The sequence below is a fragment of the Antedon mediterranea genome, chromosome 2 (genome assembly GCF_964355755.1).
Source record: "Antedon mediterranea chromosome 2, ecAntMedi1.1, whole genome shotgun sequence".
In the NCBI taxonomy this organism is placed as follows: Eukaryota; Metazoa; Echinodermata; class Crinoidea; order Comatulida; family Antedonidae; genus Antedon; species Antedon mediterranea.
The window spans coordinates 9850238-9876843 of NC_092671.1; the positions used below are offsets into that span (position 1 = coordinate 9850238).

General features: G+C 33.1%; 4 protein-coding genes across 8 annotated transcripts in view; 2 read left to right on the forward strand and 2 right to left on the reverse strand.

Moving 5' to 3' along the window:
* The window catches only part of LOC140040336 (diacylglycerol lipase-alpha-like), a 39491-nt gene extending 36780 nt beyond the window's left edge, over positions 1-2711 (reverse strand). For all 3 annotated transcript variants that reach the window (XM_072086198.1, XM_072086195.1, XM_072086197.1), the window contains exon 1: positions 2439-2711. In XM_072086198.1, coding sequence (XP_071942299.1) covers positions 2439-2533 — 95 coding nt within the window. In that variant the 5' untranslated portion in view covers positions 2534-2711. The remainder of the gene's footprint in view (positions 1-2438) is intronic.
* Positions 2712-2813: 102 nt separating this feature from the next.
* On the forward strand, positions 2814-7567 carry LOC140039610 (uncharacterized). The gene is made up of 12 exons (XM_072085228.1): positions 2814-2848; positions 3340-3769; positions 4056-4275; positions 4381-4469; positions 4919-5108; positions 5283-5385; positions 5547-5675; positions 5921-6118; positions 6445-6586; positions 6715-6790; positions 7059-7120; positions 7261-7567. The coding sequence occupies exons 2-12, from the start codon at positions 3458-3460 to the stop codon at positions 7492-7494; spliced, it is 1755 nt and encodes a 584-aa protein (XP_071941329.1). The 5' UTR covers positions 2814-2848; positions 3340-3457; the 3' UTR covers positions 7495-7567.
* Positions 7568-8504: 937 nt separating this feature from the next.
* On the forward strand, positions 8505-13006 carry LOC140040338 (uncharacterized). The gene is made up of 3 exons (XM_072086202.1): positions 8505-8621; positions 9525-9809; positions 10832-13006. The coding sequence occupies exons 2-3, from the start codon at positions 9556-9558 to the stop codon at positions 12648-12650; spliced, it is 2073 nt and encodes a 690-aa protein (XP_071942303.1). The 5' UTR covers positions 8505-8621; positions 9525-9555; the 3' UTR covers positions 12651-13006.
* An 87-nt stretch (positions 13007-13093) lies between these two features.
* Positions 13094-26606, reverse strand: part of LOC140040337 (uncharacterized) — a 59102-nt gene continuing 45589 nt past the window's right edge. For all 3 annotated transcript variants that reach the window (XM_072086200.1, XM_072086199.1, XM_072086201.1), the window contains 5 exons: positions 24961-25254; positions 23226-23484; positions 22612-22784; positions 20925-21180; positions 13094-20501 (listed from right to left, as the gene is read on the reverse strand). In XM_072086200.1, coding sequence (XP_071942301.1) covers positions 20199-20501; positions 20925-21180; positions 22612-22784; positions 23226-23484; positions 24961-25254 — 1285 coding nt within the window. In that variant the 3' untranslated portion in view covers positions 13094-20198. The remainder of the gene's footprint in view (positions 20502-20924; positions 21181-22611; positions 22785-23225; positions 23485-24960; positions 25255-26606) is intronic.

Below are 26606 nucleotides of genomic sequence, written 5' to 3' on the forward strand. Positions count from 1 at the left end.
TTGCAGTTCGACTTAATGAAGTCGAGCTTTTAGTCGAGTTGCACACGTCTGGGTAACAAAGGCTATACATTGGCCAATGACAAGAGAGTATTTGAGGAGCAGACGAAATTTTGCGCATTGATATCACTTTGCATTTCTTACAACACTTTTTACGCATCAGGACTATATACATGAAAAATAATTGTAATCGTTAATTATCAGAACAATATCAGTATTAATTTAACAGTGAAGTATATTTGATTAACAACAAATAAAATCTTTAAAATATATTTAGGAACCATGGCGGTACGGTAACTTTTATATTTTCTAGGCCCCCAACAAAGTATGATCGCCACGAACCACGCACTTCATAGCGTGACAAGAAAGCGCTAGGCCCCCTAAACATTCCATCGCGTGGTGAATTGCCGCATCTCCCATTGTCGCTATGGCGTGATGTAGCTCAAGTCGGACTTGCACGAAGAAAATAATGTAATTTGTATACAGTTGTAAATAAAGATGATTTTCATTATTATAATTTATACCAATGTATATTTAATTAAGCTAATATAAATATAGATATTTCATTCGTCAATATCTGGCCAATATAACAACTCAATGACTGTTACGTTTTTTATAAACATCGTTTAAAAACCGTTTAGTCGACCATTTAGTCTGCCCCCTCCAGGACTAAAAAAATCGATCAAAATCCGTCTCGATTTAGTCGAGGTTGGCCTGATTTAGTCGGTGATTTAGTTGAAGTTCGGTTTATGAATTAAAATGACGTCATTTTTTTAGTTTTAGCTCGAACTACGACTAAAGTCCGGTTTAAGAATACGGGCGTTAGAGTTTTAGACTATCCTCTTCCCTGGCCCTCAGTCTCAAAACCATTAAATTACATTACAGTAATTAATTATTTGAAATTTAGTTTGACACTCAAAGCGTGAAAGCTGTAATAAAATTTGTATATGTTTGTTTATAAATAAAAAGCTTGATTACTTCAAAATAGTTTTGTTTTTAACCATAAAATTTAATATACTGGCGTATCCTGGATATGAAGTATTTTCTATTTTAGGATTACTCATGAATACTATACTTGTCTAGTACTAATGACAGTCACAATATAGTAAAGTAGGATTTATTGTCATAACATCTGGATTACAACACTGCTGAATGACAAGAATAGATCTAATAAGAGGTATGTTAATGTTTTTCTTTCATGATGGTTTAGTTCTTTGCATTAATTAATGTTAAAGTTCATCTAGCGGGCAACGTTATTTATAGATCTCTCAAACAAACCTGCTCCAACAATTGTTGACAGACACGTAGCTACAGGGGTGGGCAGTAAATTTAGGCACCCAGAGCATGGAGTGATTAAATAAAGTTTTTATTGTTATTATTATTATTAGCTATAAATCTTCATGACCAGAGGTTTCTTGGGTGTGAAAAAGGCAAAAAGTAGATTTTGAAGGTATGTATTTGTGAAAACAACTCTTGGCTGAGAGTTCCTCTAGAGCAAATCAACAAAATTCTACCAGTGAAATGCGTTAAAAAAAAGACAAGATCAACTAATGGAGACAAGCCATAAGAATATTGTAGGCTCGTCTAGGTGTTTTTAATGCAATCGATTTGATATTAAAATCCAATGATAATATGTTTACTGTCTCATGCATGTGTGCATGCAATATTCTGGAAACAAAAAATGAGTCATTTCTTCCTAGTCATTTAATTTCTTGACATGCTGAATAAATTTGAAAAATAGAATTAAGGGATATAGGCATTAACTACGTTCAATTGCAAACATGGTGGTAAAGAAAATCTATGAACTAATTATTTACAATGAAAATTTCAATTCAAAATAAAAAATAAAAAATTACATGATTTTAGAGTACTTAACTTAGGGATAATATTAATAAATTAATTGGTTTAAAATACATATCAATGTATCATTAATTATTACAAATGTGTACCTGGTGGGGATATTATATTGTAATGTCAACAATGTAATCGTGTAATCGTAATAAAAACTGAATATTCAATAAATATGTGTTTCGGTTGCTGAACAGGTCAAACAGGGCTTATCCGCACCTTGCCTTGACTATTCTGGTGGGGACCTCCAGCAAATCAGTGGGAGTCAATCGCACATTTAAAATCCGTCAGGTTGGTAGGGTCTACCTATACTAACTTCTAGAGCCTACTAACTAGTACCTAATAAATACACAAACTCTCATCCCACTTCCCCCACCACTGCTGGACATTGTATGTAGGATTCAGGCTCTGGTCTGGTTCAGGTTCCTGCGTTGTTGTTGGTCACACAGTCAAGTGTCAAATGTTAAATACCACCAAAATGAAAACCTCAAAAATTGTTAAAGAATAGTACAGTATATAACAATATTTCACAAACGAAAAAATAGGTAAACGCATTATTTTTCATCAGTAAAAGTGACAGCATTAACACTCACCAGGTAAAGTGTGAAACTAGCAAGAAAATAGCTGGAATGACCATGTCATCACTGCCTACCGACCATCGTCGTCCAAATACCACCATTCCAGGCATATTTTACAATTATTTGTCTAAAAGCTCAACACAAAAATGTTATAAAATAAAAGCACGTTTGCAGCATCTTTATACAAGTTCTAAAACTCCAGTAAATTTCCAAGAAAACAGTACGTTACTAGGAAATCTTCAACATACCGCAGACGGTAACATTTTTTGGAGCAGCAGAGCAGCTGATTTCGCGGTGCCAAATGTTTTGATTGAACACTTTTTTAGTCTAGCGCCACCAAATAATATAAAATTAGGTCAACAACCTTTGCACTGTTTCTTTTTCCGGTACGAAGAATCTGAAATCGAGGCGTGGCTCAAGTCGAGGTTTGTGTCTCGTTTTCAAATTTTCCTCCCGCAATATATTTTTTTTCAATTTTTAAAACTTTATCTTTCCTAGTTATTCACCTGCAAACCTTCTATAACTTATTCTTACGTTAAATAACTGCATATTTTATTGTTTTCGTTGTGCTTTGCTAGGCCTAACTATTCGGAATGTATGCCTTAAAAAGCTTGGCTCTCTGCACAAAAATATTGTATAACTTAGTGGGTATATAGCCTTGTATATCCTTGTCATTTGATTGGTTGATTTCTTATCAAGTTACAACTACTGTAGCAATAATTATTTTCTCCCATTTTTAAAGGCATTATTTTTATTGAACGAATCAGTATCCTGGATTTTATAAGCATTGAGAAATTTGAGTGACACACATAGGCCTACTTTTAGTCAAAGTATAAAACATGATATAAATTGAACTAAAATTGTATTATAAGGTTTAATGTATGTGTAATTAACATTTTAATATTTTTCATTTTAGAATGTTTCTCTTAGCATTCTAATACACATGTCAAAGGTCAGATAGAAAATAACATGATTAATGCAGATTTGCATAATATTGAACAACAATCTATATCTACCAACGTTGCACTGTTATCATGAGCACAGAAGATGCAAGGTCACCTAGTGACGGCGACCACCCTGTAGTCTCCGACATACAATCGAATGTCTGTGTTATGGAACTATCATCCGACAACAATGTCAATGAATCGGCAGTCTATTCAGAAGATGTAATGCATTCAACTGGTGATATCTTGATCTCAGGAAACCAGCCACCTGAAGACATCCTGAACTCTGACAACCATGCAGCTGGAGTCTGTATGGATGTACATTCGACAGAAAACATCAATGCTAGAAGAACAACATCTGTAATTGTTCTCAACAGTTACAGAACTCGTATGGATAGTGAAGTATGAATTTTGATTCATTGACCAACCATTAACTGATAAACCAACCCTGTTTTGACGTAAGTTCTGTCTAGACTATCAGACTAGTTTGACAACAAAGTGTTACGTGCACAAGGGTGGTGATATGCCTAAATATGTGTAGTGTTTGACATCATCATGTCCATATATGGGCACATCACATAAAGTTTGATAGTGTAGACAAGCTTAAAGCCTCAATGGAATAAACAATGCATACGGACACTTTATTAGGTTTTTTTTTATTCATAAAAATGACCAATTTCATTTATAGAGTGAACAGAGTAAGATGGAGATGGAAGGCATAATGATTGAATCATCGGAGATCAGTGGAGGTGATGAAACACATCAGTTGGAGGTTTGCTCCATCACTGGCCACGATGAAGATCACCCGATAGGTGTTGCTACCATCTCAAGTCATGGTAGTACTCACCAGATAGATATTGGTGGTACAGTGTACCCTTATTTAGCTACTGAAAACCAAGCAGTTACTAGTAAGTTACAACCTCCAAAACTTTTTTTTATTATTTTCCCATATTTTGCATTCGTTTTTCCATATTAAAGAGGATAATTCAATGACCTATGTGTTTTCATTGCAGGTATATCAATACCTATACAGATAATGACAAGCTGTAAAGCACCTCCACCAGGATGTCCCCAGTGGGCTGCTAGACTTAAAGAATGTCAGGTAAGTTGTGGCTTACTTATTCCAGGGTCTTTGGTTAAAATCTCATCACAATATCAGGATTTTTCTGACAGCCAAGACAGCACCTGCCACTACTATACCTAAAGCACTGTCTACACTATCAAACTAGATTGTGATGTGCCCAAATATGCTAGTGATATGATATCATCGTGTCCATATATGCTCACATTTTTTTTTGATAGTGGAGATAGAGCTTAAGCCTTACAAGCATGGCTTTCCCATCCTTGTTCTGTAATTAATGAATCATTTATAGCCTCTCTTTGGTTTACACATTTCACTCAACTGTACTGTACTTAACCATATTGTTCTGTTTTCTAATTATATAAAACATATTTTACAATATTATTTGGATGTACTGATCCACACAGCACCTGTCATAGATAAGAGGTTGTAGGACATGATTTGTTCATTATCTTATACTCCTTTCGCAGAAGGTTGGGACATCATATCGAGGATTTGTTGAAAACGAGATTGAATTGGACTTGCTACTTACATTTCATAAGCAAGAGACAGGAAGCTTCTGGGGTACCCGCCAGTCGCCAAGTGCAGAGAGGTCTTCAAAGAGGCTTATGTGGCGCTCACAGTATGTCCCATATGACGGCATTCCCTTTGTGAATATGGGTAAGCTTTCTAATATCTTTGATACTGTGAAGGAATCTTTATGTGCAGCTTACCTGGATAAATTAAAAACAGCCTGTCTCTACAAACAAAATGAGTCAAAATATGGGAAAAAAAGAACACCCCTTTTCCAAAAATGGTATATTCCATAAATTTGTATTTTTCCTATGTTTTTAGGTAGCAGGGCTGTGACAATGGAATGTCAGTTTGGTCCAAGACGAAAAAGTAAAGCATGGAAGGCAGGGAGTAGCAAGAACTACAAGACATCATGCCCTGCAAGGTACAATAGAAGCCACTGGTCCCTTCAAAGCTTATGTATTTCTGTAATTGATATGATGTCTACCTTTAGTTCAGTTCCTAAAAAAATAAACCAGTTGAAAGAAACTAAACCCAACACAATTTAAGATTACTTTGCTTATTTCATATAATTTTTTTTTTTAGAATTTACATAAAGAAAGTTAGAAAATTCCTTAAGTTCAAAGCTTCGAATATAAACGACAAAAAAGACCATGACAGAGTTTTCCAGTCCATCAAAGATATCGGAATTGATGAAGTTTATGGTGTGGAAAGGTTTGTCACTTTTTGCCCATCATACTTTAATATTTAAGAAAAAATTACAATATAAAGAATGTATACCTTTCACAGTGGCAGATTCAGAGGAGTAGTGACAAATATTTTGGTGTCAATTTCTGACCTAAAATATTAAAATACACCATCAGTTGGCCAAGTTATTGACTCCTGTTGAGTTTTTCCTAGTACCCTTTCCCTGTTTATGTCCTCTTTTCAATATAAAAATAAATACATTTTGTCCACAGGTGGTATGTACAATTACCCACAATTCAAGCACATGATTACCATGATCCAGTTACAGAGAACGTGTTGCAGCCAATGTTAGAGTTGCAAAGGCAAGAGACACCGGCTGAAGAGCGAATGAACCCTAAAGTAGCTCAGAAGATACAGGATCTAATTAGTGAAGGCATTTCAAATGATTTTGAAATTAGAGCCAAGCTAAGGTTTGTGTGATCTACTTGCTAAAGCAGTAAAATAATGAAAAATTTAAACACCAGTTCTGAGCTAATTAATAGGGAACTTTCGTCAACCTAGGACCTACGCACATTGTGTCATCATCGGAACCTAGAATGCTTAATGATTTTAAATTTATAAAGCACAAAAAAAAGTCTGAAGCACTGTGAAAAGGGAAAAAATCCACCAAAACTGTTGAGAAATCTAGTGAGAAAGTACATGCCAATGTCCCCACATCACTAGCTAGGTCATCACAATTTGAAAGCTTCCAGAGACAAACCTGCATTTAAGGTACCATTCTTATTTTATTTTCTAGGCAGTATGTTCTGCAAGAGCTGTTTAAGGCTGAAAAGTGCCCAGATAGACATGATCCCAGGTACTTTCCTACCATCAATAACATCCAAAACTACAAACATGAAATCAAGAAAGCTGTGGAAAAGGGAGAACTTATATTAGATGTAAGTATAGGTTTACTCATACTTTTAAATCAGTTACTATGGGTTATGAGATTTGCAATTTAGTATTAAGTTTATAAATGTTCAATGTAATACTGTACAACAAAAAGAGTATATTATTTGATTTTCAGATTAAAGTTAGAGACATTGAAAAATCTGAAGATACTAAATTAATAAATAAGTGGATTGAGCCAAAAGAAGATGAAGGTAATATTATTATTGTTTGTGATATCTTTAAAGTCTATTCCACACAGTCTACAGTTCCAACATCAACCACCAAAAATAGCTTATACCGTTATCAGCAAACCCAGTGATGATCCCCTACTCTTTTGAGTAGTAATGTACTGTACAAAATAATTTGAGTAAAGCACCAAAATCCATCATCATCTGGCTATCTTTATAGAACTAGCAATTTAGTGTATTGTCTTTAAATTTATTTATAAATATGTATATAACATTTATCTTTTTTTTACAGGACCATTACCTATGTCAAACATGGCTGGCAATAAATTATTATCACAGATAAATTCAACAAAGGTAAACTTAAGGAATTGTATTCTTTATCTTGTATTCTACGTTGAATCTACTCTTTTTAAAATATTTTGTAATAATATTTTAATGTAATTATAATTTTACTTTAAACTTACTGTTAATTATTCTTTCAATTTTCATTTTAGACTGGCAAGAGTAATCTAGTAACATGCACAGAAGTTTCTGACATAGACAAAACCAATAACCAATCAGGTAGCCCGTTACCAATGATGGAATCTGAAAACAACCAATCAAATAGTCTGTTACAAGATAGTACGGCAGAATCATTACTCAGTGAAATGCAAAACAACCAAACAGTGATTGAATCAGCTGATCACATGGTAGATCCTGACCAATCAACTGATAAAGATTCGCAATGAAATGCAATACTTTTCGGATGTAAATGTTTTATATATTAAATTATATATTGTATACTGTTATATAAATATATTGTACAGCAAAATTAAATTCTTTATGTACTAAATTTCGTTGCCATTACTTTTGATTACTTTATTGGGTCCTAGTCTCACACATCCCTCCGTCTAATATTATGCTAATGTGGTACATACTGTATCATAGTTCTGCTGGGACAACAATTTCAACATATTAAATTGCTCATACTCAAATAATGGCCTACCAATTATTATTAATACTCCATGTTATAATATTTGTTTTTGAAGGCTTAAATGGTGTAAACTACCCTTCATTAATTAAAATGAAATGATAATGGGCCTTCACTCCTTGTCATGGGTTGAGTCCAGAGATGAAGTTTTGACTTAATATTAGTAAAAAGATAGATATGTTGGCGTTTTATATGTACAGTATACTACTTCAGCTTGTGTATTTCAGACAAACATCGAAAAAGCAACTACAGATTACAAATTAACTGAAAAGTACAAAATATGCAATTCAATAGACCCACCGCAATACCAAACCAATATGTCAAGAATCACGGTTGATCTTGACCAATCAAATGATAGATTCGCAATATTGCAGCGTTATAGTTTAATGGATTATACAGTCCTGGTGACCTATAAATGACGATGGTATTAAAGTACAGGTACAACCATGGTACAACGTACAGTAAAATTGTCACCATAAAAGACAGTACCATCCATTGTTTGTGGTTTAATCCTATTAGTTTTATTACCAAGCGCAATAAAATTACCTCTGCACTTTCCATTGTTTTATTTGTTTGCCAAGTGTAAGCCCTATCCTTTCAATTGAATAGAAGTTCATACTTTTTAACAATTATTACACTGTGGTTGGTCTCCAGGCAGCAGACTCTTGTTGTTACACTTAACAAGTATAACCGAATACCTCCCATGGGACGAATCTTGTACTTTAACAGCCAAATTCTTTACTTTTTATTATTGAAAGCAACGTTGCAACGGTGGTATATCAGTATTTCTCTCCAATGAAAGTGGACGTTTTTTAGAGTTCGTTGAATAAATAAATCGTGTTGAAACGCTTACGAATAGTCCCGTTTGGATTATCACTTAAAACCGTAAGTAGTCTATAGGCCTACAGTTAAATCACAGAGGTATAATATTAATATTTGAGAGCACGTACTGTAATTTCGTACCATATTACAAACTGATCAGTGTTTCATTGTTGGGCGTATAGTACTGATATAATAATAATGTACTAATACTAGAACTATCGCCGGAAGACCAAGTACAAATAGGTAGGAGAAACAGCATTAAGAGAACCCACGGTAATTTATTGTGGCAATGTGCAGTTTGGGTTGAAGATGTATTCTCACCCATGAAAAAAACATTTTTTTTTATTTTGTTGTTGAATATGCCATTTTAAAGTCACATAATAATTATCCACTTTGACCAAAAATTGGATCGAAAAAAAATGTATTTACCTGAAAAAACTGTAATTTAAAGCAAAAAAATGGTCAAATTGGCTGCCAGCCAATCAATGGTTTTTGGTGAAATTTAACCATTTATTTTGTCATTTTATAAGTAAAAACATTATTTGTTTCCATTTTTTTTGCTACGGAAGTGATTAACTTTATTAAAACTACAATATGATATATTCAAAGTCTGATTTAATTAATCTTAATTTTTCATGTTTTTGGTGTGCAGTCAGTAGGGTCGATTAGAGGGTGTGACGTCCCCCTATAATATGCCTATATTTCGAATTCATCAATATTCAGAACTTGGCAATTTTAATTGAAAACTACAATTGTATTTAAAAAGTAATAGCTTATACCTTGAAAGAACTGTCCAACAAGGAGGTGTTATGAATTAAATTGAATTAGTAAAACACAAATTTCAAATATTTGTTCCTGGTGAAAGAATTTATGATATTCTACTGACCCTTAAACAAGCTTTTACTGTTTCGGTTGTCAAATATTTTCCGACTAGTATAATTTATGGATTTTTTTTTGTTGAAACAGTCTCCCACAAAGATCGCAGGTGGACCAATGAATGGAAACGGAATATAATATATATACTGTAGCTACCACAAGTATGGTAGGACCGATTTTCACGGCTCCCAAACCTGTGTCTGTGGTACGCAGTAAAAGTTGCCATGTGAGCCGATATGTGGGGCAACCAGGAGGGAAACCTAAATTACAACATTCGCCGGGCAAGATACATCATGTGATCGAAGCATGGGCAAGTAGACGGAATACGTCAGATATACCAAATAGACGACCAAGCACTACATACCCAATAACACGGTAAGAAAAAAATCATTTAAAATGTGTGTAGGTAAAAACTCAGTTAATGAATTGAACAGAATTACTGGAAAAACATAGGCTATATCGATGGGTGGGGTGTGAACATGAAGGCCTAATCTTCGGAATATAGGAACGGTATTGGAACTAATCAGTGAGGGAACTTCTATTGAATATTGGGGGTACGGTGTGGATAAAAGAGCATGAGAAAATGAAGGACATGCAAGTGGCATAGGTTTATATTCAAATGTACGAGTACACTACAGCGACCGATTTTTTGGTCTTCCTTATACCAACTCCCCCCCCCCCCCTTCCCCTTCCTGGATAAACCAATCAGAATTCAAAGTTGTGGGTCTACTAGTTATTTATCAAAATAAAATTACTCAGTGAATTAAAGGTTAAACTATTATTGTAGGCCTACTATTGATTTAGGTTCACTGTTTGAGTATACTAATTAATGACAAACATTAGCCTATCAGTCAAAAACCCTTATCAAGAACACTAATCACACAAACACGGAACCTTTTTCAAAATGTTTACAATTCTCTTCAAAAGAATCAAAGTCTAGACTAACATTTAGCTAAATTAAAACAGATTTATTACTTACGTTTGTCCATCCACGTCGTCTGTGTTCTCGCGTTAAAGTGTCGAGAGAACTTAAACATATTATTCAAACGTACGTTTGATTAATAGGTTATGTAATATAGGTGTTTGAATAATCAGAAATGGAGAAATGGAACAGGTAGGTTAAAGAATTCCTTCATGATTTAGACGGAATTGTCGAATGGCGCCTTGTATTTGGATTTTTGGGCACGCACACAGAATGCTTGTATTTACCAATTCAATGTTTCAATTCCTCACTCTGTATATTATTGCCATTTTTGTTTTTCCATTCTGAAAATGATGATCCTCAGTGGATTTTAATTAGTGGAGTGACTGCTACTCGAGCCTAGAAGTGACTGTAGGACCAAATACAATATTTCGCCAATGAATTTATATTAACACTCATCTCCTTTTTTTGACAGATCATGGCATCGAGAAGGCCCCCAAAACAGTCGCATGACCGCAACGGCAACAGGTGGTAGATCCACAGCTTCCAAAGTACAATGTAGTGCAAATTCAAGAATATCATACAATCATCCAAATAGTCATCCCAAAATAAAAACCAACCCGTGCAATGTATCTACACATACACACATTCAGGAAAACCCGCAAGTAAAGGCAAAACCATCTTCGTTTGTATATATTACTGATGGGCTGTTTTGTCGCGATTTAGCATCTAGAAGTTTACGTGGAAACCCCAAATTACACAAAAGAATGAATCAAAGAGTTTACCATGGTAGATCAAAGTCGTTTCCACTTGAATGTGATACTATAGGCCTATTACCTTTTCTAGGGCGACATAATAATGTTAAAAAAGAGACTGTGTTGATACCATCTAAAGAGGGATATCATTCTAGAAGTAAATCACCAACGTATTCCACTCTGATGGAAACTAAAGATATTTTGATGTTAGAATTAAGTAAAAGAATTCGCGAATTACGGCGTGATCTGGATGGAATTAAAGCGCGGGAAAATTCAGCAGTAAATGAACATTCGATATCTGCCACATATAATGCAATCACAGGTGACAATGAATGGTATATACAAATGATGGATACATTATTAGAAGATGATGATTTATCAATTGGAAGAATTAATAATAATTTACCACAATCAGTTCCTATAACAAACCTTCAATTTTCTGTTGAATGTTTGCGTTCTCATATCACTGATTTAGAAATTGTTGAAACCAATATCGAGGAAGCAGAAAGGAAGATAAATACAAGACGAATTAAAGATAGGAATAAAAGCAAATACGTTTATGACGTCACCACACCAGAACTGTCACCGAGAATCGAGGAAGCGAAGAAGATGACGTCAAAATCTAGTAAAAAGAAATTGTTGATTTTACCTGAAGTCAGAAAATCTAAAAGTAAGGTCATTCAAACACGTAAAGTTAAAAGGAAATTTAAAAACGCATCACCGTCACATATTGAACCTGATGTAAAGGTAGAAAGGGACACGACGGTAGACATAAATACCGATGAAACTTTATTGGTAACTGCAGGGGAATCAACAGAAAAGGTTGACCATTCAGAACAAAGTCTGAACACAACGCAAACGAAGATAAAGAGTGATACGGATGATATAAATAAGCAATTCATTTCAGAGACAGATGAAGATAATGTCAAGATATCACACACGTTAAAAGAAAATAACGTCACAAGAGACTCCACAACGCCAGAAACTGACGTCACTCTGGAGAGGCAGCCATTAACTTCAAAATTATCTCGAGACAGTATTGAAAAGACAGTATTAACTCCAACTCTATCTGAAACCAATCTTGAAAAAAAGTCATTGTTAAAAACAGAATCAAGGGTTAGTTTAGATAACACAAGTTCTGGAACAACTTCAATGAATCAAAATGGACTGAAAGAAAGACGTCCAAGAGATATTCTTCCTACTCAAAAGACAGACGACGTAGAACCTTCTAATAGTTTTTCTGTAACTCACGATAAGCCCCAAAAGGTTGATGTACCGGTGATCGAACAAAAGAAACAGCTGACTGAAAAAGAGAAGTTTCTCGAGATGCGGAAGCGGATGCAAGAACGTAAGGAAGAACAGTCCAAGAAAAGGGAAAATTTTCGAGACATTTCGATGCTAGGTTTAAGTTTTCATAACCAGCGGGAAAGACGCGGGAAACTTGGGAATATAATAGCCTCTAAGATTGATGGCATGCTGGAATTTGGAGATAATGATGATGACGACGATGAGGAGGATGATGATGACGAAAGCATATAAGATGCTGGCATTTGGAGAGGATGATGATGACGACGAAAGCTTCCAAGCTTGTTAGCATGCTGGCACTTGGAGAGGATGACTCGAGAGGATTATAACTCGCGAGGATGATGACGAAAGCATATAAGTTGTTGGCATGCTGGCATTTGGAAACGAGGATGATGACGATGACGTCACATCTAAGCTTCCGTCATCAATCGAGGAAGATAGCAACAAAAACCAACTATTAAAAATGAAAATGTTAGGCTAATGCAATAATTACAAAGCAATTTTTGGATTTCGGAAGAAATATTATACAATAAATATTGTAGAAATACACTCTTTTCAGTCAAACGATGTCTGTTTGTAAGTCGTTCTTATTACCTGTCATTGTCACACGTTAAGTCTATCTACATCAATAAACATTTAAAATCATGAATGACAACGAAAGAAAACACAACAACATATTTATGTTCATAGCATAGACGATTTTTTTTTCAATTATCATTGTTTTAGTTCACATGTGAATATCTAAATCTAAATTCTTTCAATCAACCATCACAAAAATATTGGCAAGGAACAAAGAAAAAAGCTTATAATAACACGAGTTTAAAAAAAAACATAACAGATCAACTGGCACCAGCGTTTCTGATGACGGGCAAATGGTGACAAAATAAACCCTCATAAGGGAACTAGTGCACTATTAGGTTTACCTTATACTGTAGATGACAGACAAGGATATGTCCTAACCATCCAACAATAATTTGAAACGACCCGAGGTACCTTACCTCAAACCCTCCGAGGCGATTATTTCGAATATAATCTGCACAACAATAACATATTGTGTCTTTCTCCCCTTGTTTTATAAGTAATGTCACACATTTACAAGTACCCTTATTCAATTAGAAAAGTCATGAAGAATTGAGATGTTTTCAAAATGACGAGCCACCTTGCAAAAAATACGTGACAAACCAAACCTTTTAGGAAAAATAGTAAAAGTAGACCTAAACATGCTTTTATACGCCATACATACTGAAATGCATACAACGCAAAACCCACACGTACATACACACAACATAACGTACTCACATAATATGTGTGTTTACAAACACTTTTGTCATCAAGTTTACAAGTGTTTATAACAGTACAGAATGATGCATACATCAACACTGATGTAATGGTAACCTATGGACGTTCACATGCGTCGATACCGACACTAATGTCGTGTCTACACGTTTGATTGTAACATGTTTACAATAAACCCCCAAATGTATCCCAAAATGCCAAAACCAGACGAATAAGAACGTCACATCACAGATGTGTTATTAACGTCAGCTTGGACTTTCAAAAGCACATGTTCACAAAGTTTCCTAAATAAACCCCCTCTATTTTGTCAAACAATGAACAGTTTACAACGATTTGTATTTTTATATTATAATCTGGTTTTGATGATTCTTATTCACAATAGTTTACCTTATAACTAGAAATCACACATATTTTCAGTAATCTGATAAAACACAAATTAAACTTCTTTATAAATGTAGTAGGTAGGCCTATATATAACTAAAAGAAAATATTTTAAATTAGGACCATTTTATAGTTACACAAAATTTATAAATGAAAATAATATTTGCAAACTTAAAATTCAAAGACGGTGGAGAAACAACATTTTAACCGAACCCATACCTTTCATACAGTATATGGTTTACTGACAACATATGGTTCATTTTCATAATATGGCTTTATATTTCTTTACATATAATTGCTGTATTTCTTACAATCATAATGTACAGTACGACCCAAATCACAGATGTTTGATGCGTTTACCAACATCAAGTTTGACGCATTTACTAACATAAGTTTGACGTCTGAACGCGCTAAACAATTTAGCATCGACTGAACCTGTGTGATGCAGTGACTAACGCTGAGGCCCTGGTTTAGGAACCCTAAGTGGCTCTCCAACGTTGGGAGGCCTCGGGCGTTTTTAGATTTTTCTGTCGAATGTTTTCCTCTTGTCACTGCTCAGGGACTCCCATAAGCTCCGAGGCCACTGGTTTTAGCCAGTGAGCGCTCATAGCCATTACGCCACCATTGTTATGGCACATATAATTGCAATTTTTGTAATCCCCGTCAAGTCATCACCAATTATTAACAATAATTATAAAATTCATTCCCAATATATTGCATTCCAAATTAAAGTTTCCTTCAAAAAATATCGTGACAGGAATTTGATTTTGAAATACGACTGGCAGTGAATGAATTCCATGAATTACACTGAACAATAGGTTCAAAACTAGACCCAACGCAAACACGTCTGGTTGGATCGGTTGGGAACCAAATTAGCCAGATAAAAAACACAGAATAACAATATTCAACACTTAGCAGTACCAAAAAAAAACAAAAAACTCCAAATGGATTGTACAATTACACATTGAATACATATATTATCATTTTCCTTATACAGTAAAACCCTATTAAGGAGACAACATTTGGAAACATAACCCATAACAGTGGTGTCTCCTGTCTAGTGGTTGGCCAGCTGTATTGTTATACAGTATACAGATATTTCACGGAAAAAGTGTCCCCTTAATATGGGTGTCCCAAACAAGGGACTCTACTGTATTTGTTTAGGTTGTTTTGATAAACTAAATGAAAATGTCAAAGCCTCCAAAGGCCACATATAGACTGAATGACAGATAAACAATTTCTATATATTTTGTGTAAGCCATTTGATGGGATTCAATTCGCTTTATTATACAAAAACCATTAGAATAATGGTATATAATATAGCAAATTAAAACTTACAGATTAAGCATCTTCTATTTGGAACCTGCAGCCTAATTTTCATTTTAATATTCTACACATTCTCAAGGTATAAACAAAAATAATGTTGACATTGAGAAGGAAGCAATATTGACTTGTATTATTCTGCCATTTATACCTTAAACGTTAGAATTGCACAATAGCTGTGAAAAATAATGAAAAAAAATAAACTTGATTAACTATAATACACATTACATACTTTGAAACATGTGATCGACCAAAAGCTTCACGTTGCTAAGTTACTAAACACCTCAAACCCACATTTAAAAAAACCAAACCCAAACAATCCTGTTTTTAGAATCTATAATAAAAATGCAAGGTTTCAGTCCTTTTAATTTGTTATATAATTATTATATTATATAGTTTTTTAGAAGGCATTAATAACAAACTTATACATTAAGATGAAGTTGGCTGTAGACGAGCTATTTACCAATATACATATATAAACTTGTACATAGGCTATGTCAGCAACTTTCTTAAAATAACTCTTTGTTTCGAAGCACACTGTATCCACTTTGCTTATAATAATTCTCTTTTTTTTTTTACATTTTAGTGAGTTGCAATTATTAATACATTCTGAAAAATTAGTCTAACTAAAAACCCAAATACTTAATTAATCATCAAACATGGTACTGTATATAATGTTATTTGATTATAAAATGGTAGCTCCTCTCCCATACCCCTCACAGAATAAGGACAAGTCAATTATTAGCCAATGAGTTGGAAGTTGTCTGCATATAAAAAGAAATTGAATAAAAGCTAGTGAAAAGAAGGAAGGAAAACTCAGCATAATAAACATGTCTCATTTTATAAAATATATAGAAAATTGATCTCAAAATCTTAACCATGACCGGTGCTGGTACCTTATAAACCAGAAGGTATAGTTCAATCTAAAGTTGACTACATGGTAACAAGAAAAATAGAACCTTGGAAGTTTAATCAGTGTAAATATGATAAAAACGAGTGCAATTGAGGCAAATCATAAATATATATAATTTTTCTCTCAAAATGTATACAATTTTAATTAAATAATTTTAAATAGTGTTGTATCTTTTTCTCAACATTTATAAAACAATTAAAACTGATATCAACAGTGATATAAGGGAATACGCATAAATTAATTTAAAACAGAATAATAAACTTAAACATTTTAAGGATATTAATTAAATATTGAAATATCAACAGGAAGTGATGTCATCATGCTAATGGTTAAATGACCTCAAGTGACCTGTATAGTACTGAAATGGCTGTTTATAGCTGACCAATCAACAGTAGAGGACTATCATCAAATGGCGCTTGCAAAATCCGGAATACTGAAAATCATGAACATCTACTGTAAAACAGAAAATTAAACATTTTCGCAACTGTAATTATTACATTATTTTCAAACACAATATATACATATTTATATGATATGTATAGATATATATATGTGTAAACATACACAGATTCTGTTGATATATAATATATATTAATATACACAAATTCTTCTATAAATTTTGCAGATTTTTGCTAATTTAATTATAGAAATCAAAAATGATATTACAGCAAACTAAATATTCAAATTTAATGATCAAGAAATAATTTATATGTAGAGCATTAAAATTTAACATTATTTAAAATCCTCAGATGTGCACATGTGCCTAATCTCAGTGTAGGTACAGTAATGCTAAATAACTCAAGCATTTTCTTCCACAAAAAATCTGTGAAATGCCAATTAAAAAAAATGGATTTATCTTGATTTTGAGATACAACCATTTTCTGTTGATGGAGATCGTTACCACAGAGCACATTGAAATTAAAATAGCAAAACCAGCTGTCTACAGGGTGCTTGGGGTATTCTTACAGACCTACATCAAGCTACATTCACAGAAGACAGCATCATTTAATCCTGTATATAATTTTCCATTGATAACATAACAGCGCCTTCTTCCATTAAATGAAACCAATGAAAAGTGTTAATGTAGCATTCGAGGAACTGATGAATAGAATGCAATAGAACAACACTGGCCACCAGTACACAAAAAATGTTCCCTCTGAAACTAACATGCCTAAGAGCATGTTAGGCAGTGCATGTTCCAGCACAGCAACAAAATGGTTAAAGATGTCTGAAGTCAACACTGGGTAACTGACCATAAATCAGATATGGGAACCAATGGTCTTTCAAAGCAGAGGTCAGTTTGAGTTCAACATGAACAAGCCAGAGATCATAAACAGGTTACTGTATACATTCTGTAAGTGGCAAACAAGCATTTAACTTAATTTTCTAAAACTTGATTTGCTAAAGGACAAAATTATCAAATGACAATTTTTCGATTGAATTGCACAGAAAAAAAAAAAGCTTAGCTGATAAATGGAAGACCATTGCCAGTAAAGATGAGAAACTAAAGGCGTGATATGTCATCGAATGTAGACATTGGAGTTAACAAAATTTACACAAATTTACATTCACTAATACAAAATTAATCCCAAGACAACAACCCTACTAGTGCGCACTAACAAACCTGGTTAAGGACAGTTTGTCACACAAGATTAGAAAGTTCACACAAAAACAACTCCCATTAAAGTCCCGCAATAATAAGCCAAAACACTAAATTTCACAAATTCTTAATAAATGATCTCATTATTAGCACCAGCAGCTGCAAAAACTAACTTTATCAAATATATTTCTTTTTTCCTCGTAATATTATAATATAATAATAATTTGACTGATACATTCACTTAATTGCTTGCTCAATACAATTGTATTCAACTTTCAGATGAGTTTTGTTTTCTTTTACTCATCTTCATGGTTGGATCACGGTTTGTGCATTCACCCCTGTGTGCAATGAAGTCCACAAAGGTACTTCTCCAAAATTGTACACCATTATTATACAACCCTTGAATTATTTATTCTAAATGAAGAAAAGACTTCTGTTAAATTTGTTTAACCGGAACGTCTTTGCATGTTTCTTTTCATCAAGGTGAAATTACATCAAAATACAGCATAAGAAAAAATTAAAAATCAAATTTTCCTTTTGTTTGCGTAAGTAAATATCTTCCACTCAACATTTGCATTATCTTGATATGAGAAGAAAGTTGTTTTTGCTTTATAGGTTTAAGCCCAGGAAATAATACTCCCTATTCATCTATTTCAAATTAGTAGGAATTGAAAACTGTGCTGTACTTATCTCAACTTTCAATGTTTTAACAACATGAATATCAACTAAAGTTGACACAACTTTCACGCACATTCCACTCTCGTCAAAACTGGATAACTTTGGGTGGTATCATAATAATTCCAGGTTTTTTTGGCATTTCATAGAGAAAAGAGATGTATATATTATTAACCAATGTGTTGATACAAAAAGGTAGCAAATATAACCAATGGCAAAACAGAAGGATTTACTTATTCCATGTGTATAGAACAGTAAGACCCTATTTACACTTGCGATTTGGGTCCGGCAATCGATATGTTTAAACATGTCATAAAGTTAGGCTGGGCGGGATGCAGACCTGGGCCAGATGCAGACCTGGGCCGGATGCAGACCTGGGCCGGATGCAGACCTCGACCTCCTCTTGAGGTGGGTCGAGGAGCAGCTTTATGTTTAGGCCAGCATATGCCAATGGCTTGAGAAAATGAAGTAAATGAATCTTCAGGGCTGTATTTTGGAAAGTGTAAACACGTTGGATCGTCCCACGACACAATCGTAAGTGTAAATGGGGTTTAAGTAACATCATGGTAACACACCCATAATGCCACACCCATAATGCCTAATTTAAACCAATAAAAAAGTAAACATAAAACATATAATGCAGGAAATATCTTAATTATCATTGAAAATACTAATTGTATAGTAAGAACTATCAATTAACAATTATTACATTTAAGTATTTACATAATATTCTTTTTTTTTCCTCAGAAAATAAAACATTTACAAGGTTGTTTTTTTTCTCGCTAAATAATTTGCTCTTTTTTTCAATTTTAAATGGAATGCTCCAACCTGGGAGACTTCTCCACTTTTAAACTGAAAAAAGAACATCACACTTATTTAAAGAGCGGTGTTCTTATGTTGGCGAAAAAATGGTTAGCACGATACACAAACGTGGTAACGTACTAGTAGGAACATAATAGCGCCCTCTATATTTATAAACTGGTTGTTTCCCCAAACAATAAGAACCTCATATTCCCCAATTCTTTCACATTTCTTTCAAACATCACTTTTTTTTTGGAAATCTTCTCTACTTTCTTCTTGTATTTATTCAGCAAAAGCATTTTCTACTGTAACCACGGCAACTAAACATCCAATAAGAAATCTTTATCCATTATATTTTCTTTTTTTTTTCTCTCTTTAAAACTTAAAAAGCATGCGATTAAAATTAAAAACATGATCCCAAAATTCTTTTAAAAAAAACCTAAATCCAATACAACCTTTTCTTTGAAAACTTGATTAAAAAATACTTTTGCTGAAATATTTAAAAGTAAGTGATTAAAAAGTAAAATGTTTCTTAATTTCCATAAAAAGTTCTTTTTTAGTGAAGTCTCTGAAGTCTTTGTTGATGGCTATACAGCACATCTTTACCAGTACATTATCATGATGATTACCACACGACCTGCTGCTGTGAAATATTCCAAGCAAATATATCCGGTAAAATTATTCTATATTTTACATCTAGCATCACGTATAGGTCATGGATTGCTATTCATTCATCTACCTCAAAAACCATACTCCGAAAACCATGCACTTGCTAATCTTTGGCTCAATTCGTTTATTTCGTCTTCTGCGATGTCTGGTTTCGTCCGGCAGTCGGAGATCTACGGCCTCCAGGCGACCTTCGGCTTCCTGGGGAGCTGCGACCGTTTGATCTTCTTTTGTCGTTATCTCTATGGTTGCGTGTAGGTTGTTCGTTCTGGTCACGTTCTTTGTCTTGTTTTGGATTCGTTGTGGCATTTTTATTAGTTGGTGCGTTCTTTGCAGGTGGGGTATTGGTTTGACCTTGAGTCGGGCAAACTTCCCCTGGTCCTGGCTTCCTTCGTGCAATTGCAGCGTAGCTGAATTTCTTAGATGCATCCTGCGTTAACAAATCGACATAAGTGATTATAATAATAATTAATATGTTAATAACAATCAAAATTAACAATAAAGTTATATTAACAAGATTTAAAAAAAGTGAAAACATCAGTTAATGCAGTAGAAATTTAAAGACAACAACAGTAAGAAAAAAGTAAATTTTTCTCCAGAAGACAGTTTAACAACAGAAACGTTAAAACATTTTCAGATCCAGGAGTAGTCTGGAGCTTTATTCCTTAAACTAGTTTGACAGTGTAGACAGAGCTTCAGAAAACACATAATGTACCGAAAACCGAATTTGCAATGATTTTTCATAAGTAAAATATGTTTGAAATTTATCATATTTGTTAAAAACAGAGAACAACACAAACAAATAAAATAGAAATTTAATTATTTTCTCCACGATATACAAAAAAATACTTACACCAGAAGATGCACATTGTATTTCTGTTGCACTTGTTGTATCAGCTGTTTCTTTTGCATTGATGTTACTAGTATTACCTTTGGTTGAAGCAGTCACGGGTACAGTCTCCTGTGGTGTAGGTGACATCTGATTACTGGCGGGCTTGGTAGTTGTTGTAGACGGGGCCTGAGATGATGAAGGTGTTTCATCAGATGAGCTCACAACGGCTTTGCTAGGCTCACTTGCTGCTTGATAGGACTTTTTTGTTGACTTTTTACTGTGTGGGAAAAGTAGTTATAATAATTAGGAAAACAATTTTTTATCAATGTTTAAAACCATACAATTAGATGTTAATTACCAAACTGTCCATGCAATTAGATGTAAATGATCAAACTGTAATATATGGTATTGTGACGCTTGACCAACGAATCAGATTTTTCTTTTTTGTAATAATTGAATATAAAAAATGTTATAGAATTTGCATGCACCAGTGAATTTTGTCTTTCAGTTTTTGGCGGTATTATTATGTGAATAACTCAAAATCAGCTTTACAAAGAAAGAAGAAATATAACCTTAAATCCAACCGATGATGCCGTGTTAACATAAACATTTGTTAAGGCCTTATTACTCTACCATGAACACATATTTTTCTGCATCCCTTTAGATACATTTTCACGAATGCAAAATTTATTTGATGAGATTTTATTACAAGAATTCTGTAGAGTAAGTAACACTTGCACATATAACTTATCAGTAGAACAGCGTGTACAAACACCTCCCACACATTGTCACACATTAATAGTACTTGTATAACGATAATTTACCATCATTAGATGTGTGGGAATGAGAACATCAATACAGAGTTCACCAACAATTAATAAGCTGCTTCAAACGCAAAGTGCACAAATAAATCTTCAAGGCAACATGGATTTTAATTAAAAGTAACCCCAAAATGGATTACTATCATTAATAACATCTTAATGTTTAAAAAAATTTTAATTCACCGGTAAAAAATCTGCCACATATCAAGATTTGGAGAGATGTATGGGTTTTGAAATGTTACAGACAGCATACATAACAAGAATAACTGACGACAATAGGTAGGTGGAGAAAAAGATTTTATAGAGTGGCGACCAAGACCTGGAAAAGTTGAAGACAAGGAAGAAAAAAAAGAAGGTGGAGATGACATGAAGAGATATTTGAGCAATTTAAACAGGTCGAATGATTGACAAAGGAAATTGAAAATTCTTGAGAAGGGTGAAATCCAGCAACCACAAAAATGAAAAGAATAAGCGAGAGACCAAGATCAAAAGATAGAAATGGATTGTGCCATGTGATGAGAAGGAAAAACAATAGTCAGTATATGCCACCAATCTGGTGATTCAAGCGTTGCATCCATTTTAAATAAAGTTGTTATTATTATATTATTATAGTTATGACATGAAAAGGCAGAAGAAGAGTTGGACGGCCCAAAACAACATGGAGGAGGACAGTGGAAATAGAGAGAAAACCTAGGATGGAGGACATGGAACGAAGAAAAACAAATCGCCGCCAATAGAACCAACTGGAAATTGCCAATACAGCCATATGGGCCAGGAGGCTCAAAGAGGTTAGGTAGGTAGTGGTGAGGTCATGTGGTGAAATCAAGTCATTAAGCAAAGATATCAAAACCATCAAAAGTTAAAAGCTATATACAAACTATACAAACCTTTGTGTATTCGTCGTTTGTGGTGTTATAGGTGTTGATTTGTCAGGCTCTATAGAGTTTGTAGGTGACACGCCAGATTTAGATGCAGGAGAGACATCAGATTTATTAGCTTGAGTTGTAGTTGTTGAACTACTTGCGTTCACGGTTTTAGAATCTTGAGTTTTAACTGCTTTCTGAAATTTTACATTTAAATATTTTATAAAATCTGATAGAATAAAGACATTACAACATTATGAATGAAGATTTGATGCATACTAACTACATTAATGGCTAAATAAGATATAGAGTACAATAAAACTCTAATTTTCTGACTACATCACTACTAAAACTAGAATTTATTAAGATTTTATAGAGAAATGTGGTTACTTGAAATATAGAAACCGGAAACATTGATAATAATAAAACTTATTTAATTATTTCTATGAATCATTAAACTCTCAATTCTCAAGTGTTTAATTCCCTTGTGCTGAGATTTAAATTTGAGTATAAAATTTGTGTTTTAATAGTTTGACATTTAAACCTATAATATCCATGCATAATCAATGTTATTTCACGGTATTCATTTAACTTCATATTACACTCAAAGACAATCAACATAATTTTTCGTTACTTACGATTCCTTTACAAATATCTGCAAACTTGGTAACAGTTTCTGCTTCTGTAACCTCTTTTTGTACGACCTCTTTCCCAACTTCGACTCTGGAGTTTTCGGTATGTCCTGGAAGTGGTGGAAAAGAGGAAGGGTCTAAAGAGGGCGAAGGAATTTTAACAACTGGTTCCTTCTCTTTGGTTTCTCTGAAAGATTTTCGACTGGATGCACTATCATGACGACGTCGAGGGCGCTCGTTGAAAGGCAAGCTTCCAGTACTTCTTCTGAAACCAAATCAATTTAAACATTTTAACATGACAAAAAAATAATTCTTATATTATAAAAAATAGAGAAACAGGAACTGAGGTAAAAACCGCTCATTGTATAATATTCTGATTGTCTATACAATTAGTATCTTTCAAGTATGTTTTGAAAAATTCATTCACAAACAAATTTATTCACAGTAATACAATACCACTGTTTTTATGATAATTTAAAATATGTGAAACTGCAAACCGTCCGGTGATACTGTATACTGGTAATTAATTTAAGTAATTAATTAATAAACATCTGTGACAATGAGAAAAAGTCGCCACAACCAAGATATAAACACATAAGCATACTACCATATTTTATGTAAGCATACTACCATATTTTATGTAAGCATACTACCATATTTTATGTAAGCATACTACCATATTTTATGTAAGCATACTACCATATGTAAGCATCCTACCATTAGACAACTGGGGTTTTTATGGTATGGTTCAAACACAATTTAATAGTAACTCTTTAACATCCTTGGCATGGTACTATGGAAAACCACTGGTTCTCAATTGTACACATATGCAACAGATTATATGCCTTAGTCTTATATACTAATTTAAACAACACATAATCTAAAACTTCCATATTTCTATGAACTTATTTTTCTTCACGTGCTAAGTGTCCTAGGGGCCCTATATCCACAACCTGCAATCAATGGAACCTCACAACTGCCTCCTACACTCTTCACTGAAAACCTCTTGTATTACACCATTGAGGTCTGATTGCATTCAGCCTTATTATATACATGTGGGCATATATCATTAAATCTATATGAAAAGCATTTCTTTAAGTTCTACATGACTTGTCTAACGATCCTCCCGAGTCTCGATTGCAAAATATCAACACATAAAGAGCCGCGTGATGTAGTTATACTAAAATAAAGTTAATGAACTTTGGTTTATATGCTAGAATTGTTTTTATCATGTAGTTTCCATTTCTTATAAGCTATAATATGAATCAATTTCAACCAAGTATTTCTAATAATATTTTTCAAATTAGTACTAGTAGCTTTTACTCCTAATTTCTTTTGCATACATATATTAAGTAACGAATAAAAAATGCGAATTCAATGATTTCCTTCTTTGAAGTAAGCTTTTCTAGGTCTTTGGATTTATTTTAGAGTTACATTAATATTCAGGGAACAAAACTAATCAGGGGACACTTTCCTGTGAAACAAAAAATGGACAAAACATTGTATGTTTTAACGCTACAGTCAACCAACACCTTTTAACATAGTGTTTTATAGGAGTTCATATTTTATGCTTAAAGCAGAATAGCTATATCATATCAGTTAGATATGTATAGATTTTTCTTATCAATCTCGCAAATTTATCCTTCACATTTACATATTGCTGGCAGTTGCCTTGCTGTTCAAATGTAAAGTTATCAACAACTGTTTTATTAATATTAATTATTTGTTTGCTTGAGCTTACCTATTCATTTGTTGTTGTCCCTTTACATTGTTATAATCCTCGTGATTCCTGGTTCGCGTATGCACGGGTCCATCATTATTCCGTCTGGTGAATCCGTTTTGTTGATAATCACGTCCTTCATTTGAAAGTTTCCTTTCATTTTTTTGTTCTCGGTCATAGTTCATAGGTCGAGGGTTACTATTAATACTTTGAGCTGTATGGCGTCGTTCATTTGCTTTATAAATGTTCTCATCAGAAACGCCATGCTCTATTGATCGAAATTCAGGTGTGCTCAATGTTCTGGACTTTGTTTGCCTGATAATTAATAATAAATGTTATTACAGCATAGCATAATAATAATAAAAAAAATATGAAAAAAACAGAACCAAAGACAATGAAGCTATGGTAAATAATAATGATACTACTGTATATTAATAATGATGATGAAAGCAATGATGGACTAATAACTAAGGTTGGTTGGTTCAAATGCAAAGATACGGTACAGTAGCTAGGGTATAGATAAATGCCGATTTATGTGGATCCCCAGTCGATAGTGATTTATAGTTCACTTTTGGGGTTCCCTGTTTGTTTGGGTCTATGTTCTTAGCTTGTGTATTTTATTGTTTTTGTTTTTGTATTGAGAAGTATAAAGGAAATGATCATTAAAACAATGATAGTTATACTGTTTAAATGTTGATGTTAAAATGTATTACATTACAAGATAAGTGAAAAGTGAAAATCACATTTGGATCTCACAAAACATTATTGAAACAAAAATGCAGCAATTGTGGAATAAAAATAGAATAATTTAAAATATGAAATGATTGATGTCCGTTTACTTATTAGAGTGTTATTGTGTTTACGTATCACAACTTTATATCAAAACAAATTGATTGCCATGGGACCAAGTCCAACTAGATATTGGACGTTCATCTTAATTAATTATTCATTTTGTAATTATTAAAGATAATTATTAGATACTAAATGATATTAATCATAATGTATTTATTATTCTTTTTCCTGCTACCGATTTGTAAATGTTGACAACTAGCTATTATTTTTGGTTATATTAAAAAAGGTTTATTAGTAAATAAAATCTATTATTAATGTTTAACAATATTTATTATTATTAATATAAACAGTTTATTAATAAAAACAATCTGTTATTAATGCTTAACAATATATTATTATTAAAAAGTTTATTAGTAAATATAATCTATTATTACTGTTTAACAATATATTTTATTTTTAATATAAACAGTTTATTAGTAAACAGAATATATTATTAAAGCTAACAATATATATAAAATAATGTTGATTATTATTATTGTTTAACAATATATATATTATTATTAATATAACTAGTTTATTATTAAACAGAATCTATTATTAAAGCTAACAATATATATTAAAATAATTTTGTTTATGGTAATAATTATGTAAGATATCCCACCGCACCAGAAATCATTAAACATATATTGTGCCTAGCAAATTATGACTATGATAGGATTCTAACTTGAATTTTGTATTACTATTCCCAAACATGGAACATCTTCAGCCCTAATGGTTCCTTCGGGGCAATCATTTAAAACTCTAGCAAATTACACTGCCTTAATGTTCACTGAACAATGCTATTAAACATTTCTCAGCACAGGGTATGAATTTAC

Bases quoted from the DNA above. Each gene is read 5' to 3' on its own strand.
- LOC140039610 (XM_072085228.1), top strand. From the start codon at position 3,458: ATGAGCACAGAAGATGCAAGGTCACCTAGTGACGGCGACCACCCTGTA. The intron at 4,470-4,918 runs GTAAGTTGTGGC...CTCCTTTCGCAG, and splicing joins CTAGACTTAAAGAATGTCAG to AAGGTTGGGACATCATATCG. The intron at 6,587-6,714 runs GTAAGTATAGGT...TTTGATTTTCAG, and splicing joins AGGGAGAACTTATATTAGAT to ATTAAAGTTAGAGACATTGA.
- LOC140040338 (XM_072086202.1), top strand. From the start codon at position 9,556: ATGGAAACGGAATATAATATATATACTGTAGCTACCACAAGTATGGTA. The intron at 9,810-10,831 runs GTAAGAAAAAAA...TTTTTTTGACAG, and splicing joins ACTACATACCCAATAACACG to ATCATGGCATCGAGAAGGCC.